The sequence below is a fragment of the Pseudophryne corroboree genome, chromosome 6 (genome assembly GCF_028390025.1).
Source record: "Pseudophryne corroboree isolate aPseCor3 chromosome 6, aPseCor3.hap2, whole genome shotgun sequence".
NCBI classification, from domain to species: domain Eukaryota; kingdom Metazoa; phylum Chordata; class Amphibia; order Anura; family Myobatrachidae; genus Pseudophryne; species Pseudophryne corroboree.
Window position 1 is genome coordinate 91,421,126 of NC_086449.1, and position 20,662 is coordinate 91,441,787.

General features: G+C 48.8%; 1 protein-coding gene across 2 annotated transcripts in view; it reads right to left on the reverse strand.

Moving 5' to 3' along the window:
- Positions 1 to 15,830: 15,830 nt before the first annotated feature.
- The window catches only part of PPAN (peter pan homolog), a 29,821-nt gene continuing 24,989 nt past the window's right edge, over positions 15,831 to 20,662 (reverse strand). For both annotated transcript variants that reach the window (XM_063931483.1, XM_063931482.1), the window contains exons 5-12: positions 20,138 to 20,308; positions 19,696 to 19,772; positions 18,972 to 19,079; positions 18,414 to 18,537; positions 18,242 to 18,320; positions 17,220 to 17,349; positions 16,714 to 16,871; positions 15,831 to 16,350 (exon numbers count right to left, since the gene is read on the reverse strand). In XM_063931483.1, coding sequence (XP_063787553.1) covers positions 15,941 to 16,350; positions 16,714 to 16,871; positions 17,220 to 17,349; positions 18,242 to 18,320; positions 18,414 to 18,537; positions 18,972 to 19,079; positions 19,696 to 19,772; positions 20,138 to 20,308 — 1,257 coding nt within the window. In that variant the 3' untranslated portion in view covers positions 15,831 to 15,940. The remainder of the gene's footprint in view (positions 16,351 to 16,713; positions 16,872 to 17,219; positions 17,350 to 18,241; positions 18,321 to 18,413; positions 18,538 to 18,971; positions 19,080 to 19,695; positions 19,773 to 20,137; positions 20,309 to 20,662) is intronic.

Genomic DNA, 20,662 nt, shown 5'->3' on the forward strand with positions numbered 1-20,662 from the left:
GAACCTTTTGATATAAGTGTTCAAGGATTTTAGATTTAAGATGGGTCTCACCGAACCGTCCGGTTTCGGTACCACAAACAGTGTGGAATAGTAACCCTTCGCCTTGTTGAAGGAGGGGTACCTTGACAATCACGTGCTGTGAATACAGTTTCTGAATAGCCACCAACACTGCCTCCCTGGCAGAGGGAGTTGCCGGTAAGGCAGACTTTATGAAACGGCGGGGGGGAGACGTCTCGAATTCCAGCCTGTACCCCTGAAGTACAACTTGAAGGACCCAGGGATCCACCTGTGAGAGAGCCCACTGTGCACTGAAATTTCTGAGACGGGCCCCCACCGTGCCCGGGTCCACCTGAGCAGCCCCAGCGTCATGCTGTGGACTTAACGGACGCAGGGGAGGACTTCTGCTCCTGGGAACTAGCTGTGTGTTGCAGCTTTTTTCCTCTACCTCTGCCTCTCGGCAGAAAGGAGGAGCCTCTAGCCCTCTTGCTTTTCTGGGGCCGAAAGGACTGTACCTGATAATACGGTGCTTTCTTTTGCTGTGGTGCAGTCTGTGGCAAAAAGGTCGATTTCCCAGCCGTAGCTGTGGACACGAGGTCCGAAAGACCATCCCCAAACAGTTCCACCCCTTTATAGGGTAAAACTTCCATGTGCCGCTTAGAGTCGGCATCACCGGACCATTGCCTAGTCCATAACCCCCGTCTGGCGGCAATGGACATAGCGCTTACTCGTGATGCCAGCCGGCAAATATCCCTCTGTGCATCACGCATGTATAAGACTGCGTCTTTTATATGGTCAAGCGTCAGCAAAATATTGTCCCTATCCATGGTATCAATATTATCCAAAAGGGAATCTGACCACGCAGCAGCAGCACTGCACATCCAAGCTGATGCAATCGCTGGTCGCAATATAATGCCTGAGTGTGTGTAAATAGCCTTTAGGGTATTTTCCTGCTTTCTATCAGCAGGTTCCTTCAGGGTGGCCGTATCCGGAGACGGTAGTGCCACCTTCTTTGACAAGCGTGTCAGTGCCTTGTCTACCCTAGGGGGTGTTTCCCAACGTGACCTATCCTCTAGCAGGAAAGGGTACGCTGCCAATAATCGTTTTGAAATTATCAATTTCTTATCAGGGGAAGTCCACGCTTCCTCACACACCTCATTTAATTCTTCAGATGCAGGAAAAACTACAGGTAGTTTTTTCTCACCGAACATAATACCCTTTTTTGTGGTACCTGGGGTATTATCAGAAAATAAGAATTTACTTACCGATAATTCTATTTCTCATAGTCCGTAGTGGATGCTGGGACTCCGTAAGGCCCATGGGGAATAGCGGCTCCGCAGGAGACTGGGCACAAAGTAAAAGCTTTAGGACTAGCTGGTGTGCACTGGCTCCTCCCCCTATGACACTCCTCCAAGCCTCAGTTAGGATACTGTGCCCGGACGAGCGTACACAATAAGGAAGGATTTTGAATCCCGGGTAAGACTCATACCAGCCACACCAATCACACCGTACAACCTGTGATCTGAACCCAGTTAACAGCATGATAACAGAGGAGCCTCTGACAAGATGGCTCACAACAAAAATAACCCGATTTTGTAACAATAACTATGTACAAGTATTGCAGACAATCCGCACTTGGGATGGGCGCCCAGCATCCACTACGGACTATGAGAAATAGAATTATCGGTAAGTAAATTCTTATTTTCTCTAACATCCTAAGTGGATGCTGGGACTCCGTAAGGACCATGGGGATTATACCAAAGCTCCCAAACGGGCGGGAGAGTGCGGATGACTCTGCAACACCGAATGAGAGAACTCCAGGTCCTCCTCAGCCAGGGTATCAAATTTGTAGAATTTAGCAAACGTGTTTGCCCCTGACCAAGTAGCTGCTCGGCCAAGTTGTAAAGCCGAGACCCCTCGGGCAGCCGCCCAAGAAGAGCCCACTTTCCTTGTGGAATGGGCTTTTACAGATTTTGGCTGTGGCAGGCCTGCCACAGAATGTGCAAACTGAATTGTACTACAAATCCAACGAGCAATAGTCTGCTTAGAAGCAGGAGCACCCAGCTTGTTGGGTGCATACAGGATAAACAGCGAGTCAGATTTTCTGACTCCATCCGTCCTGGAAACATATATTTTCAGGGCCCTGACTACGTCCAGCAACTTGGAGTCTTCCAAGTCCCTAGTAGCCGCAGGCACCACAATAGGCTGGTTCAAGTGAAATGCTGAAACCACCTTAGGGAGAAATTGAGGACGAGTTCTCAATTCTGCCCTGTCCGTATGGAAAATTAGGTAAGGGCTTTTATAAGATAAAGCCGCCAATTCACGCCAGGGCTAACAGCATTACCACTTTCCATGTGAGGTATTTTAAGTCCACAGTGGTGAGTGGTTCAAACCAATGTGATTTTAGGAATCCCAAAACTACATTGAGATCCCAAGGTGCCACTGGAGGCACAAAAGGAGGCTGTATATGCAGTACCCCTTTGACAAACGTCTGAACTTCAGGAACTGAAGCTAGTTCTTTTTGGAAGAAAATTGACAGGGCCGAAATTTGAACCTTAATGGACCCTAATTTTAGGCCCATAGACAGTCCTGTTTGCAGGAAATGTAGGAAACGACCCAGTTGAAATTCCTCTGTAGGGGCCTTCCTGGCCTCACACCACGCAACATATTTACGCCAGATACGGTGATAATGTTGCACAGTTACATCCTTCCTGGCTTTGATCAGGGTAGGGATGACTTCATCCGGAATGCCTTTTTCCTTCAGGATCCGGCGTTCAACCGCCATGCCGTCAAACGCAGCCGCGGTAAGTCTTGGAACAGACATGGTCCCTGCTGGAGCAGGTCCTTTCTTAGAGGTAGAGGCCACGGGTCTTCCGTGAGCATCTCTTGAAGTTCCGGGTACCAAGTCCTTCTTGGCCAATCCGGAGCCACGAGTATAGTCCTTACTCCTCTCCTTCTTATGATTCTCAGTACCTTGGGTATGAGAGGCAGAGGAGGGAACACATACACTGACTGGTACACTCACGGTGTTACCAGAGCGTCCACAGCTATTGCCTGAGGGTCCCTTGACCTGGCGCAATATCTGTCCAGTTTTTTGTTGAGGCGGGACGCCATCATGTCCACCTTTGGTTTTTCCCAACGGTTCACAATCATGTGGAAGACTTCTGGGTGAAGTCCCCACTCCCCCGGGTGGAGATCGTGTCTGCTGAGGAAGTCTGCTTCCCAGTTGTCCACTCCCGGAATGAACACTGCTGACAGTGCTATCACATGATTTTCTGCCCAGCGAAGAATCCTTGCAACTTCCGTCATTGCCCTCCTGCTTCTTGTGCCGCCCTGTCTGTTTACGTGGGCGACTGCCGTGATGTTGTCCGACTGGATCAGCACCGGCTGACCCTGAAGCAGAGGCCTTGCCTGACTTAGGGCATTGTAAATGGCCCTTAGTTCCAGGATATTTATGTGAAGTGACGTTTCCATGCTTGACCACAAGCCCTGGAAATTTTTTCCCTGTGTGACTGCTCCCCAGCCTCTCAGGCTGGCATCCGTGGTCACCAGGACCCAGTCCTAAATGCCGAATCTGCGGCACTCTAGAAGATGAGCACTCTGCAACCACCACAGGAGAGACACCCTTGTCCTTGGAGACAGGGTTATCCGCTGATGCATTTGAAGATGCGATCCGGACCATTTGTCCAGCAGATCCCACTGAAAAGTTCTTGCGTGGAATCTGCCGAATGGAATCGCTTCGTAAGAAGCCACCATTTTTCCCAGGACCCTTGTGCATTGATGCACTGACACTTGGCCTGGTTTTAGGAGGTTCCTGACTAGGTCGGAAAACTCCCTGGCTTTCTCCTCCGGGAGAAACACCTTTTTCTGTACTGTGTCCAGAATCATCCCTAGGAACAGCAGACGTGTCGTCGGAATCAGCTGCGATTTTGGAATATTTAGAATCCATCCGTGCTGTCGTAGTACTACTTGAGATAGTGCTACTCTGACCTCTAACTGTTCTCTGGACCTTGCCCTTATCAGGAGATCGTCCAAGTAAGGGATAATTAAGACGCCTTTTCTTCGAAGAAGAATCATCATTTCGGCCATTACCTTGGTAAAGACCCGGGGTGCCGTGGACAATCCAAACGGCAGCGTCTGAAACTGATAGTGACAGTTCTGTACCACAAACCTGAGGTACCCTTGGTGAGAAGGGTAAATTGGGACATGGAGGTAAGCATCCTTGATGTCCAGAGACACCATATAGTCCCCTTCTTCCAGGTTCGCTATCACTGCTCTGAGTGATTCCATCTTGAATTTGAACCTTTGTATGTAAGTGTTCAAGGATTTCAGATTTAAAATAGGTCTCACCGAGCCGTCCGGCTTCGGTACCACAAACAGCGTGGAATAATACCCCTTTCCTTGTTGTAGGAGGGGTACCTTGATTATCACCTGCTGGGAATACAGCTTGTGAATGGCTTCCAATACCGCCTCCCTGTCGGGGAGAGACGTTGGTAAAGCAGACTTCAGGAACCGGCGAGGGGGAGACGTCTCGAATTCCAATTTGTACCCCTGAGATACTACCTGCAGGATCCAGCGGTCCACTTGCGAGTGAGCCCACTGCGCGCTGAAATACTTGAGACGGGCCCCCACCGTGCCTGAGTCCGCTTGTAAGGCCCCAGCGTCATGCTGAGGACTTGGCAGAAGCGGGGGAGGGCTTCTGTTCCTGGGTAGAGGCTGCCTGCTGCAGTCTTTTTCCCCTTCCTCTGCCCCGGGGCAGATATGAGTGGCCTTTTGCCCGCTTGCCCTTATGGGGACGAAAGGACTGAGCCTGAAAAGACGGTGTCTTTTTCTGCTGAGAGGTGACCTGGGGTAAAAAGGTGGATTTCCCAGCCGTTGCCGTGGCCACCAGGTCCGATAGACCGACCCCAAATAACTCCTCCCCTTTATACGGCAATACTTCCATATGCCGTTTGGAATCCGCATCACCTGACCACTGTCGCGTCCATAACCCTCTTCTGGCAGAAATGGACAGCGCACTTACTCTTGATGCCAGGGTGCAAATATCCCTCTGTGCATCTCTCATATATAGAAATGCATCCTTTAAATGCTCTATAGTCAATAATATATTGTCCCTGTCCAGGGTATCAATATTTTCAGTCAGGGAATCCGACCAAGCCACCCCAGCACTGCACATCCAGGCTGAGGCGATTGCTGGTCGCAGTATAATACCAGTATGTGTGTATATACTTTTTAGGATATTTTCCAGCTTCCTATCAGCTGGTTCCTTGAGGGCGGCCGTATCAGGAGACGGTAACGCCACTTGTTTTGATAAGCGTGTGAGCGCCTTATCTACCCTAGGGGGTGTTTCCCAACGCGCCCTAACCTCTGGCGGGAAAGGGTATAATGCCAATAATTTTTTAGAAATTAGCAGTTTCTTATCGGGGGAAACCAACGCTTCATCACACACCTCATTTAATTCATCTGATTCAGGAAAAACTACGGGTAGTTTTTTCACACCCCACATAATACCCTTTTTTGTGGTACTTGTAGTATCAGAAATGTTCAAAACCTCCTTCATTGCCGTGATCATGTAACGTGTGGCCCTACTGGAAAATACGTTTGTTTCCTCACCGTCGACACTGGAGTCAGTGTCCGTGTCTGGGTCTGTGTCGACCACCTGAGGTAACGGGCGCTTTAGAGCCCCTGACGGTGTTTGAGACGCCTGTACAGGTATTAACTGATTTGCCGGCTGTCTCATGTCGTCAGTCTTTTGTAAAGTGCTGACACTATCACGTAATTCCTTCCATAAGACCATCCAGTCAGGTGTCGACTCCGTAGGGGGTGACATCACTAATACAGGCAATTGCTCCGCCTCCATACCATTTTCCTCCTCATACATGTCGACACAAACGTACCGACACACAGCACACACACAGGGAATGCTCTGATAGAGGACAGGACCCCACTAGCCCTTAGGGGAGACAGAGGGAGAGTTTGCCAGCACACACCAGAGCGCTATATATATATACAGGGATAACCTTATATAAGTGTTTTTCCCTATATAGCTGCTGTATATTATTTATCTGCCAATTTAGTGCCCCCCCTCTCTTGTTTTACCCTGTTTCTGTAGTGCAGGACTGCAGGGGAGAGTCAGGGAGACGTCCTTCCAGCGGAGCTGTGAGGGAAAATGGCGCTTGTGTGCTGAGGAGATAGGCTCCGCCCCCTTCTCGGCGGCCGTTCTCCCGCTTTTTTATGGAAAAACAGGCATGAGTTAAATGCATCCATATAGCCCAGGAGCTATATGTGATGCATTTTTTGCCCCCTAAGGTGTTTATATTGCGTCTCAGGGCGCCCCCACCCAGCGCCCTGCACCCTCAGTGACCGGAGTGTGAAGTGTGCTGAGAGCAATGGCGCACAGCTGCGGTGCTGTGCGCTACCTTATTGAAGACTAGGACGTCTTCTGCCGCCGATTTTTCCGGACCTCTTCTGCTCTTCTGGCTCTGTAAGGGGGACGGCGGCGCGGCTCTGGGACCCATCCATGGCTGGGCCTGTGATCGTCCCTCTGGAGCTAATGTCCAGTAGCCTAAGAAGCCCAATCCACTCTGCACGCAGGTGAGTTCGCTTCTTCTCCCCTTAGTCCCTCGATGCAGTGAGCCGGTTGCCAGCAGGACTCACTGAAAATAAAAAAACCTATTTAAACTTTTACTCTAAGCAGCTCAGGAGAGCCACCTAGATTGCACCCGTCTCGTTCGGGCACAAAATCTTAACTGAGGCTTGGAGGAGGGTCATAGGGGGAGGAGCCAGTGCACACCAGCTAGTCCTAAAGCTTTTACTTTGTGCCCAGTCTCTTGCGGAGCCGCTATTCCCCATGGGCCTTACGGAGTCCCAGCATCCACTTAGGACGTTAGAGAAATGTGTAAAACATTTTTCATTGCCTCAATCATGTAACGGGTGGACCTATTGGAGGGTACACTAGTCTCATCACCGTCGACACTGGAGTCAGTATCTGTGTCGACGTCTGTATCTGTCACCTGAGGTAGCGGCCGTTTTAAGGCCCCTGATGACATTTGAGACGCTGGAACAGGCACAAGCTGTGTAGCCGGCTGTCCTATGTCGTCAAACCTTGTGTGTAAGGAGTTGACACTTTCACGCAATTCCTTCCATAAGTCCAAGCACACCGGTGTCGACCCCTCAGGGGGTGACAGCACATTCACAGGCATTTGCTCCGCCTCCACATACATGTCGATACAGCAATACCGACACACAGCAGACACACAGGGAATGCTCTTACAGAGGACAGGACCCCACAAAGCCCTTTGGGGAGACAGAGGGAGAGTATGCCAGCACACACCAGAGCGCTATATACCACAGGGATATCACCTATAAAAGTGTGTTTTCCCCTTATAGCTACATATATACTTATACTGCGCCTAATTTGTGCCCCCCTCTCTTTTTTACCCTTTTCTGTAGTGCAGGACTGCAGGGGAGAGCCAGGGAGCTTCCTTCCAGCGGAGCTGTGAGGGAAAAATGGCGCCAGTGTGCTGAGGGAGAAGGCCCCGCCCCTTTTTCGGCTGGCTTTCTCCCGCTATTTTAATGTATCTGGCAGGGGTTAATATAACCTATATAGCCCCTGGGGCTATATATGGTGTTAATTTGCCAGCCAAGGTGTAAAATAGCGCCCTGCACCCTGCACCCATCAGTGACCGCAGTGTGTGGTGTGCATGAGGAGCAAGCTACCTTGGAGAAGACAGAAGTCTTCAGCCGCCGAGTTTCTGGACCTTCTTGCTTCTGGCTCTGTAAGGGGGACGGCGGCGCGGCTCCGGGAACGGACGACGAGATCGGTGCCTGTGTTCGAACTCTCTGGAGCTAATGGTGTTCAGTAGCCTAAGAAGCCCAAGCTACCACCACTTAGGTAGGTTCGCTTCTTCTCCCCTTAGTCCCTCGATGCAGTGAGCCTGTTGCCAGCAGGTCTCACTGAAAATAAAAAACCTAAACTATACTTTCTTCTAGAAGCTCAGGAGAGCCCCTAGTGTGCATCCAGCTCAGCCGGGCACAGAAATCTAACTGAGGCTTGGAGGAGGGTCATAGGGGGAGGAGCCAGTGCACACCAGGTAGTCCTAAATCTTTCTTCGAGTGCCCAGTCTCCTGCGGAGCCCGTCTATTCCCCATGGTCCTTACGGAGTCCCCAGCATCCACTAGGACGTTAGAGAAATGTAATTACTCACGTCATACTACTTGTGTCAGGAGAAATCGGACCAAACACATACCTTATGTCAAAATATCTAACCCTAAACCCTAACTTTCCCAGCTTGGCACCTGTAAAACCGCAAACAGAAAGAGGGTTTGTAGGCGCTGAGCAGTCGTGTAAATATAACACTGATATTGGCAGCCACCTGGTAAAGAGGTAGCCGGCCTCCTTAAAAATGAACTAAAACAAAACCACCAGGTCGGCGCACAAAAGCAATTATGTTGATAAAAATAAGATTTTACTTACCGATAAATCTATTTCTCATAGTCCGTAGTGGATGCTGGGACTCCGTAAGGACCATGGGGAATAGCGGCTCCGCAGGAGACAGGGCACAAAATAAAAGCTTGAGATATCAGGTGGTGTGCACTGGCTCCTCCCCCTATGACCCTCCTCCAAGCCAGTTAGGATACTGTGCCCGGACGAGCGTACATAATAAGGAAGGATATTGAATCCCGGGTAAGACTCATACCAGCCACACCAATCACACCGTACAACTCGTGATCTGAACCCAGTTAACAGTATGATAAATTTAAAGGAGCCTCTGAAAGGATGGCTCAACAATAATAACCCGAATTTTTTGTAACAATAACTATATACAAGTATTGCAGACAATCCGCACTAGGGATGGGCGCCCAGCATCCACTACGGACTATGAGAAATAGATTTATCGGTAAGTAAAATCTTATTTTCTCTAACGTCCTAAGTGGATGCTGGGACTCCGTAAGGACCATGGGGATTATACCAAAGCTCCCAAACGGGCGGGAGAGTGCGGATGACTCTGCAGCACCGAATGAGAGAACTCCAGGTCCTCCTCAGCCAGGGTATCAAATTTGTAGAATTTAGCAAACGTGTTTGCCCCTGACCAAGTAGCTGCTCGGCAAAGTTGTAAAGCCGAGACCCCTCGGGCAGCCGCCCAAGATGAGCCCACTTTCCTTGTGGAATGGGCTTTTACTGATTTTGGCTGTGGCAATCCTGCCACGGAATGTGCAAGCTGAATTGTACTACAAATCCAACGAGCAATCGTCTGCTTTGAAGCAGGAGCACCCAGCTTGTTGGGTGCATACAGGATAAACAGCGAGTCAGTTTTCCTGACTCCAGCCGTCCTGGAAACATATATTTTCAAGGCCCTGACAACGTCCAGCAACTTAAGAGTCCTCTAAGTCCCTAGTAGCCGCAGGTACCACAATAGGTTGGTTCATGTGAAATGCAGAAACCACCTTAGGTAGAAATTGAGGACGAGTCCTCAATTCCGCCCTGTCAGAATGAAAATTTAGGTAAGGGCTTTTACATGATAAAGCCGCCAATTCTGACACACGCCTAGCTGAAGCCAAGGCCAACAGCATCGACACCATCCACGTGAGATATTTTAAATCTACCGTAGACAATGGTTCAAACCAGTGTGATTTTAGAAATCTCAACACAACATTGAGATCCCAAGGTGCCACTGGAGGCACAAAAGGAGGCTGTATGTGCAGCACCCCTTTCACAAATGTCTGAACTTCAGGTACTGAAGCCAGTTCTTTCTGGAAGAATATCGACAGGGCCGAAATTTGAACCTTAATGGACCCTAATTTTAGGCCCATAGACAGTCCTGTTTGCAGGAAATGCAAGAAACGACCCAGTTGAAATTCCTGTGTAGGGGCCTTCTTGGCCTCACACCACGCAACATATTTACGCCAAATGCGGTGATAATGTTTTGCGGTTACTTCCTTTCTGGCTTTTACGAGAGTAGGGATGACTTCTTCTGGAATGCCCTTGTCCTTCAGGATCCGGCGTTCAACCGCCATGCCGTCAAACGCAGCCGCGGTAAGTCTTGGAACAGACAAGGCCCCTGCAGTAGCAGGTCCTGTCTTAGAGGTAGAGGCCACGGTTCGTCCGTGAGCATCTCTTGAAGTTCCGGGTACCAAGACCTTCTTGGCCAATCCGGAACCACGAGTATAGTTCTTACTCCTCTCCTTCTTATGATTCTCAATACTTTCGGTATGAGGGGCAGAGGAGGGAATACATACACTGACTGGTACACCCACGGCGTTACCAGAGCGTCCACTGCTATTGCCTGAGGGTCCCTTGACCTGGCGCAATATCTGTCCAGTTTTTTGTTTAGACGTGACGCCATCATGTCCACCTTTGGTCTTTCCCAACGGTTTACAATTTGGTGGAAGACTTCTGGGTGAAGTCCCCACTCTCCCGGGTGAAGGTCGTGTCTGCTGAGGAAGTCTGCTTCCCAGTTGTCCACTCCCGGAATGAACACTGCTGACAGTGCTATCACATGATTTTCCGCCCAGCGAAGAATCCTTGCAGTTTCTGCCATTGCCCTCCTGCTTCTCGTGCCGCCCTGTCTGTTTATGTGGGCGACTGACGTGATGTTGTCCGACTGGATCAACACCGCCTGACCCTGAAGCAGAGGTTTTGCTTGAATTAAGGCATTGTAAATGGCCCTTAGTTCTAGAATGTTTATATGAAGAGATGTTTCCATGCTTGACCACAAGCCCTGGAAATTCCTTCCCTGTGTGACTGCTCCCCAGCCTCTCAGGCTGGCATCCGTGGTTACCAGGATCCAATCCTGAATGCCAAATCTGCGGCCCTCTAGTAGATGAGCCCTCTGAAGCCACCACAGGAGAGACACCCTTGTCCTTGGCGACAGGGTTATCCGTTGATGCATCTGAAGATGCGATCCGGACCATTTTCCCAGTAGATCCCACTGAAAAGTTCTTGCATGGAATCTTCCGAATGGAATCGCTTCGTAAGAAGCCACCATTTTTCCCAGGACCCTTGTGCACTGATGCACTGAGACCTGTCCTGGTTTTAGGAGGTTCCTGACTAGCTCGGATAACTCCCTGGCCTTCTCCTCCGGGAGAAACACCTTCTTCTGGACTGTGTCCAGAATCATTCCTAAGAACAGTAGACGTGTCGTTGGAATCAGCTGCGATTTTGGAATATTTAGAATCCATCCGTGCTGACTTAGCACTACCTGAGATAGTGCCACTCCGACTTCTAACTGTTCCTTGGTTCTTGCCCTTATCAGGAGATCGTCCAAGTAAGGGATAATTAAGATGCCTTTTCTTCGTAGAAGAATCATCATTTCGGCCATTACCTTGGTAAAGACCCGAGGCGCCGTGGACAATCCAAACGGCAGCGTCTGAAACTGATAATGACAGTTTTGTACTACATACCTGAGGTACCCTTGGTGAGAAGGATATATTGGGACGTGGAGATAAGCATCCTTGATGTCCAGCGACACCATATAGTCCCCCTCTTCCAGGTTCGCTATCACCGCTCTGAGTGACTCCATCCTGAATTTGAACCTTTTTATGTAAGTGTTCAAAGATTTTAGATTTAATATTGGTCTCACCGAGCCGTCCGGCTTCGGTACCACAAATAGTGTGGAATAATACCCCTTCCCCTGTTGTAAGAGGGGTACCTTGATTATCACCTGCTGGGAGTACAGCTTGTGAATGGCTTCCAGAACTGCCTCCCTGTCGGAGGGAGACTTTGGTAAAGCAGACTTCAGGAACCGATGAGGAGGAAACGCCTCGAATTCCAGTTTGTACCCCTGTGATACTACCTGTAGAATCCAGGGATCCACTTGCGAGTGAGCCCACTGCGCGTTGAAATACTTGAGACAGGCCCCCACCGTGTCTGAGTCTGCTTGTAAAGCCCCAGCGTCATGCTGAAGACTTGGCAGAAGCAGGGGAGGGCTTCTGCTCCTGGGAAGCGGCTGCATGGTGCTGCCTTTTTCCTCTTCCTCTGCCCTTGGGCAGAAAAGAGTGACCTTTTGCTCGCTTGTACTTATGGGAACGAAAGGACTGAGTTTGAAAAGACTGTCTTTTTCTGTTGATGTGAAGTAACCTGGGGTAAAAAGGTGGATTTTCCAGCCGTTGCCGTGGCCACCAGGTCTGTTAGACCAGCCCCAAATAACTCCTCCCCCTTATACGGCAATACTTCCATGTGCCGTTTGGAATCTGCGTCCCCTGACCACTGTCTGGTCCATAATGCTCTTCTGGCAGAGATGGACATTGCGCTTACTCTTGATGCCAGGGTACAAATATCCCTCCGCGCATCACGCATATATAGCAATGCATCCTTTAAATGTTCTATAGTTAACAGAATATTGTCCCTATCCAGGGTATCAATATTCTCAGTCAGGGAATCCGCCCATGCGACTCCAGCACTGCACATCCAGGCTGATGCGATTGCTGGTCGCAGTATAACACCAGTATGTGTGTATATACTTTTCAGGATATTTTCCAGCCTCCTATCAGCTGGTTCTTTGAGGGTGGCCGTATCAGGGGACGGTAACGCTACTTGTTTAGATAAACGTGTGAGCGCCTTATCTACCCTAGGGGGTGTTTCCCACCGTGCCCTAACCTCTGGCGGGAAAGGGTATAGTGCTAATAACTTATTAGAAATTAGCTGTTTTTTATCGGGGGAAACCCACGCTTTATCACACACCTCATTTATTTCCTCAGACTCAGGAAAAACTATTGGCAGTTTTTTCACACCCCACATAATACCCGCCTTTGAGGTATTTGTAGTGTCAGAAAGGTTTAATGCCTCTTTCATTGCCGTGATCATGTAACGTGTGGCCCTACTGGACATTACGTTTGTCTCGTCACCGTCGACACTAGATGCAGTATCTGTATCTGGATCCGTGTCGACCCACTGAGGTAGCGGCCGTTTTAGGGCCCCTGAGGGTGTCTGAGACGCCTGAACAGGCACTAATTGATTTGCCGGCTTTCTCATGTCGTCAACAGTTTTTTGTAAATTGCTGACATTATCACTTAATTGCTTAAACACAATCATCCAGTCAGGTGTCGACTCCCTAGGGGGTGACATCACTAACACAGGCAACTGCTCCGCCTCCACCTCATTTTCCTCCTCATACATGTCGACACACGCGTACCGACACACAGCACACACACCGGGAATGCTCTGATAGAGGACAGGACCCCACTTAGCCCTTTGGAGAGACAGAGGGAGAGTCTGCCAGCACACACCCAGCGCTATATATATACAGGGATAACCTTATATAAGTGTTAATCCCTTATAGCTGCTGTTAATCTAGTTATTTGCTGCCAAAATGCCCCCCCTTCTCTTTTTTACCCTGAATCAGATGCAGTACTGCAGGGGAGAATCAGGGAGCCGTCCTTCCAGCGGAGCTGTGAGGGAATAATGGCGCCAGTGTGCTGAGGAGATAGGCCCCGCCCCTTCACGACGTCCTTAACTCCCGCTTTTTTGTGTAAAATGGCAGGGGAAAAAATACATCCATATAGCCCTGGAGCTATATGTGATGTATTCCTTTTGCCAGCTAAGGTATGTGTGTGTTATATTGCGTCTCAGGGCGCTCCCCCCCAGCGCCCTGCACCCTCAGTGACCGGAGTGTGAAGTGTGCTGAGAGCAATGGCGCACAGCTGCGGTGCTGTGCGCTACCTTAGTCTTGAAGACAGGATGTCTTCTGCCGCCGCTTTCACCGGACCTTCGTCTCTTCTGGCTCTGTAAGGGGGACGGCGGCGCGGCTCCGGTGACCCATCCAGGCTGAACCTGTGATCGTCCCTCTGGAGCTAACGTCCAGTAGCCTAAGAAGCCCAATCCACTCTGCACTCAGGTGAGTTCGCTTCTTCTCCCCTTAGTCCCACGATGCAGTGAGCCTGTTGCCAGCAGGACTCACTGAAAATAAAAAAACCTAACTAAACTTTTATTCTAAGCAGCTCTGGAGAGCTACCTAGTTTGCACCCTTCTCGGCCGGGCACAAAAATCTAACTGGCTTGGAGGAGGGTCATAGGGGGAGGAGCCAGTGCACACCACCTGATATCTCAAGCTTTTATTTTCTGCCCTGTCTCCTGCGGAGCCGCTATTCCCCATGGTCCTTACGGAGTCCCAGCATCCACTTAGGACGTTAGAGAAAAGCAATTTATTAACATAAAAACAATAACAGACTTACTAAAAGACCACAACAATTCTCAAAGCATATGACTGAGGTATTATAAGCCTCTTAGATTACATAGATGCATACGTATAATGTATTAATGTGTGAAAGGGACGCTGAAATATAGGAGAGAGCCACTCTCTGTTAGATAGAATTAGTCTCTCAAGGTTATTCCATATCTCACAGTTCAATTGGGAATAAATCCTCCAAATGATATAATTAACGTCTATGACCATATAGAAGTGTCCAAATTTAGATAGCTGTTTCCATGGAGCAAATAGGAATAATAAAACCAAGCGGTTGTTGTTACTCACTGAGACGTTGTAATCCCTTACTGCACGGCATAAGAAGTTGAAAGCCGCTTGTTATCACCCTGTGCATGGGTAAGACATCCGTCAGCGGTACGTTCAGGTAAGAACCGTTCCCTTTAGTGCGGCACAGTGTGGGTGCGCCGGACTGCCGTGCAGATCCCCCAGCTCAAGTGAGCAGTGCCCAGCCAGGCAGAGTGTTGCTATGATCCAAGTGCAGGGGGAGGTTTAAGTGAGATAATTTGATTGCAGGCTGAACAGTTAACCGGCTACTTGTAACAAGCAGACGATAAAAGTGTGTGTTTCGCTCCTTGGGACACTTAATGGTCAAAAGCGGCCCTTTCTTCTGTACCCTCAACGTGTTTCTCCGCACCCCAGGCGGCTTCTTCAAGAGGTCTTTTAGTAAGTCTGTTATTGTTTTTATGTTAATAAATTGCTTTTTATCAACATCATTGCTATTGTGCGCCGACCTGGTGGTTTGTTTTACCTGTAAAACCGCCCCTGCCTCCTCCGTTATATGGTGAAAACAAGAATATCCTTCGTACAAGTGCTCCTGTGGGTGATGACAAAGGGGGTCATCCTGACCCGTTCGCTCGCTGCTTTTTGTCGCAGCCGAGCGAACGGGTCCCTACTGTGCATGCACCGTAGTGCGCCGCCGCATGCCAGACGGCCGAAGGCCATAGCAGGGCTGCGATCGCCTCTGCCTGATTGACAGGTAGAGGCGGTCGCTGGGCGAGAGGGCGGCGTTTGGCCGCCGTTTCGCGGGAGCGGTCCGGCAAATGCAGGCGTGGCCTGGCCAAACGGAGGGCGGGCTGCAGCGGCTGCGTGACGTCACACGCAGCCGCTGCGGGCCAGGGAGCGACGAGTAGCTCCCAGCCTGCACGCTAAAGCTGCGCTGGCCGGGAGCTACTCGAAGTGCAAAGGCATCGTTGCTGTGCGATGCCTTTGCACTTCTGCGGGGGAACCGGCACTGACATGCGGGGCGGACTAGCCCTGTGCTGGGCGTCCCCCCGCATGTCAGTGTGTATGATCGTAGGCGTGCTAAATTTAGCACAGCAACGATCAACTCGGAATGACCCCCAAAGCCACTAACCGCCTCCCCTTTGTGTGAAGATGCCCAACAGACACACACCTCACTGGCCGACGTGCTTACTTATTCTGTACATATAAAGTAAGGGTTTTGCAACAACTTACTTACAGCCGACCCATTATACAAAGCACTTCACTGCACATACAGACGCCACAATGGCGGATACCACAGAGCAGATACAAGTCAACTTCATTTATCGCTTTAAAGCAGCTTTCTCTTCCCACTTTATCGTGTTCCGTGTACTTAGCCGTGCTTTTATTGCAGCAACCACAGAGTCTGTTATAATAAAGGGGAAACCATTTTAATTTTCCGGAGCAGACATGAAATAAAGTAGTTTTAAACTTAGATGTTAATTACACTTATTTACAGAAAACATGTATAGTGTCCATTTACATCTTTTTCCTCTGTTTGAAAGCTTTACCTTTCGGCCCGCCCATTTTATTCCCGCCACTAAACTTCGGGTTTTTCCCCGTCTTCGGGCGTTTAGAGCCAAATGATCCTGGTTTCTTGGACCCTGTGCTCTTTTTCTTGCCTGAAGCGGCGGGGTGTTTATATGGTGGCTGGCGCCCCATATGTTTATGGGCGTTTTGTCCTTTTTTACCAGGTCTGGGTGATTGTCCCTTAGGGCTTTTAGGTCCTTTTTGGAAAGACGATTTAGGTTTATGCTGTCTGGCGCGGCCACCCGGCGGGTGGGAATCCTGTCTTTGTTTAAAGGGTCCTTTAGATTCTTTGAATTTCTTTCTAGGGGGACCAAATTTCTGCCGGGAAAACTTCCTTTTACTCCCATGAAGGAAGAGCTCTATATAGTGGGTGAAGAAAATGAGAGTCAGATAAAAAAAAAAAAAAGATACGTGGAATTCCCGGAAACACACAAACAGATAGCGGACCCAGGAAAGACACAGATGAATACATAGCGGCCCCCGGAAAGACACAGAGGAACAGAGAAAAGTTCTCAGAAACAGACATGACCACACGTGAAACATCAAGGCTTGATAACCAAGAGGGAGAGAGTTCAGGATAGATGGACTGTGCATAGAAAGTTACAGGAATAAAACAGAATTGGGGACAGCAAGCCAGAAAGGTAAAATTCCTTCGGAGCAGGCAAGTACAGTAAACAGTCTTCTGCTCCCAATATCTATACAGGGCTAGAGAAAAATGGTACCTTTGTCCGGCTCCTCTCCAACTTCTTGTCTGTAATACTCAGCATCATCGTCCTCAGACACGTCGGCAGGATCGACAGAAGTTCCAGGGTCCTCCACTTCACTGTCGTCGTCTCCGCCTTCCCCTCGCTTCCGCTTCATGCCAGCCACGCTGCGCTTTCTGTGTGTGGGGTCAGAGAGTGCCTTAGTACAGGGTTTCTATGATTCCTGTGCTAGGTAATGGGAAGCTGCTTCTTCTGTTAAGGTCACTTCTAAAGGGGGTTCATTTTACAAAGTAAACAATCCAAGAACGTCATTTTACATCACTATTTCCTTAATAGGTAAACCTGTCACTTATGCCTCTTAGGGTCCATGCAGAAATCAAATACCCCATTATACATGCTGCAACACAGTGATACGGCTACATTCCTTCTCATGTATCTATCCAGACTTGTGCTGGCTTTTGCAGCAGCTGCCTGGCACTGAGCCCTCACTGATTCTAGCTGCACACAGAGTAACTCAGACTCACTTATTCTCCTCCTTCTGCTGCTGCTTCTGCAACACGTTCTTCTCTTGCTGCTTCTTCCGTTCTTTTTTCTGTTTCAGCTTCTTCTCTTTGCGCTCTAACATTGCTATGATCTCCTCCTCTGTCTTTTGGACTGATCATAAGAGGAGAAAAAGTCAGCTGAAGTACAACGTTACCAGTCCCTTTACTATTACTCATGCTGCTAGCGACAGACCGAGGGACGGTGGTCACACACCCAATGGGGTATATTAAATTGCAGTCGAAAGCTGCTGTCTCTCGGAAAGACGGCAGTTTTCAACTTTTTTAGCTCAGAATGGGTTCCGACCTATTCAATATACCCCAAAATTATCCGACAAGTCTGGAATTCTGACTTTTCGGAAAGCAGGCGATCGGCAGAATAGCCGCCGATCCGCGTGCTTCTGTCGGAAACGGGGCCAAATCCAACAGGTTGGATTGAGATGAGGGAGCTGAGAGGAGAGGGGGGAGACCAGCAGTGAGATGGATGAGAGCCGCGCTACAGCAGCGTAGCAGGAGGATGTGGCACAGCCGCCGCTCACGGCAGCGTCCAACCGGCTCCAGCAAGTGAGGTCTCGCTTGCTAGAGCCGGGTGGATGCTGCCGTGAGGTCTGGCGGCGGTGCCCCATCCTCCGGCTACGCTGCTGAAGCGCTGCTCTCCCCCGCCCCCAGCTCCCTCATTTCAAGTCAACTTTTTTGAAAGACGGACTGAGATGGTCATTGAATAGCCCTGGTCGGATCCATTCCAACAAATGCATGTTGGAGTGGATCAGACTAACTGAATATACCGCAATGTCTATATAACATTGTCAGACAGCCTGCAACATTGGTGGTGCATGGTGTGTATTAGAACCCTCAGTGACCATTTGTTTAGGGAGGCCAAAACTTTGGAATACAACGATAAAAAAAAAAAAAAAAAGATACCCCCTCCCCCCATGGAGCAGATTATTGTCCACTTATATGGCTCTAAGTCCTTTTAAACTCTGGTGCCATCACATTCTATTACTTACCGAAGCTGTGGTATAAAACTTTGCCATCATTTAAACCCTCCTCAATCTTGACCAGCTGCAGAGTCATCCGGGGACCGATCTATTAAAAAAGAAAAAGAAAAGGAAGTTGTCACATAAGACCCTATAAATGCATCAGGAACTTCAGTACAAGCGAACACTAAGAGGCACCGACCTCAGTAAGACGCACGGCGCTCTGCTGAGACTTCATGTTGCCCCGGCCGGCGTAGGCCTGAGGCAGCTCTGTGATGTTGTGTTCTCCGTCTTGCTCGGCTTCACTCTCCGAGAGGTTGGCTCCTCTGGAAAAAAAAAACATGAAGACTTTCAGCATTAGTTTCTGTTTTTACGGCTCTAACAGTTACATCATAGCGGAAGGGGTTTCCACATCTTCACTACAAAGTGTTTTCCACCAATAAACAACATTAACACACTGATCTGTAAATGCCCATCTGCAGCTTTTACTATATACATTGCTATCTTTTGTGGGGGTGGGGTTTCTGTGTTTTATTTTATCATCATCTTTATATCATTTGGGCAGAGTTGTTCATGCCTACTTACATAGAAACATAGTCCTCAGTATTTAATAAATCTCACTTTGGTGCATAGGAAACCCCTATAAATATGCACTGGCTGAGACTGTTTCCTTGAAAGTTAAGTGTCCCCATTCAGTCCTCCTATTTCCACAGTGATGGTTACCCCACGGCGCTCCACCATGCCAGGTTCCGACACTCACTTGACCAGTAGCTCACTGATATCGTCCCAGCGACTCATGTTGGGAAACTTTTCCTGAAGCAGCTTCTTCGTCCCTTTACTCATTCCTACAGGAACCACCTTCAGGCTGCTGTGGTGACAGACAAGACAATTACTAGGATTTTTTTCTCCAGACACAACAGCGCAACCTAAAGGCTGTGAGGTGATACTGCACCTCACTAATAACAATTCAGTCCTTACTGTAACCAGTGCGTGGATCCCAATATAATACTTGAAAAGCATTTATTGTCTATTTGCTGAATGCTACATATAAAAAAATACAACTCTATTACATGAAGAGGACTGAGACTAAGGGTATAAGGATATTTAGCAATTTGAAGAACCGTCCTTTATACCAGTGTTTCACAAATCGATCCTCATGTCCTCCTAAAGGCTCATGTTTGAGGGCTTTTGTCTGTGGGTACAGGTAAGTTAATCAGTGACCCAGCCAAGCAGACCAAGTCGCCTCTGCATGATTAGAGAAATCCTCAGACATGACCTGTAAGTGGTGCATGAGGACCAGATTTGGGAAACACCTGCCACAAACCTACTAAACACCCTTTGAAGAATTACCCATTGCCCTAACATCCCTCACTCATTACCTGGTGTATAAATGTTTCTCAGAAACATTTAAAGGTCCTGTAGCTCCTAGCAACTACAAGTTTTTGTAATTTATACTACAACAATGTGTGTTTCATATAACTTACAAGTGTCTGAACTCAAGCAGCTGGGAGTCGTCATTGTAGTTGATGAGAATACATCTGCGGATGGTGTTCAAGTTTACCTACAATAAAGACACAAAACGTCACACACAGAGTGAAGTTGAAGTTGATCATGAAACCTGCAAAGCCATCATGTTACAGTGCAGGACACTAAGACTAACCACCCTCTGGGTGGCACACAATTGTCTGTAGGTCTCCAGTGTTGGGGACCAGAGGCTGCCCATATTTTCTATAATAGATGCTATAGACAACATGTACAGAAAGGCTTCTACAGCAAAGGAAATTCCTGGTTTTGATGGTCCCTTCACATCTGGATAAGGAGGGCACAATGTGAGACTTAGTGGACCAAGCCCCTGGTCACAAAGCAGGTAGAACCAGAATATGATCAGGACACTGATAATGGAAGCAGCTAGGACTGGTGTCTCACCTTGTGCACATTAATGGAGGGGAACATGTTCTGGAACATTGTGGCCATCACCTTGACATGCATGCCTTGCGTGCCAAAGTTATTGAGGACCAGGAGTGGGGGATGAGTGAACTGCTGCTCGTGCATCCGGTGCTTCTTCAGGGAGGAGACCACGTCCTTCACCAGGGAGTACTGCCCACGAGAGAGAACATCCATTGTTAAGGAGACATACACTTACAATGTTGTACATGAGGAACAAAGGCTTATAACAACACACGGTAATGGGTGCACACACACACAGGAATTCATACCGAGCAATAGCTTTCATTTTGCAGTGCGGAGCAGTTTATGAAAGCAAAGTTTGGATTAATTGAGATAGGTTCAAAATAAACTGCAACGGGTATTCTCATTCTCGGACACATTCACACAAACAAAACAGAAGGGGTGGGGTATATTATGTCATTCGGATAATTTCGACAATGTGACAGCACACCAACAGAAGTTAGAAGACGTCACTGCACGCGTTTATAGACCTGCTCTTTCAAC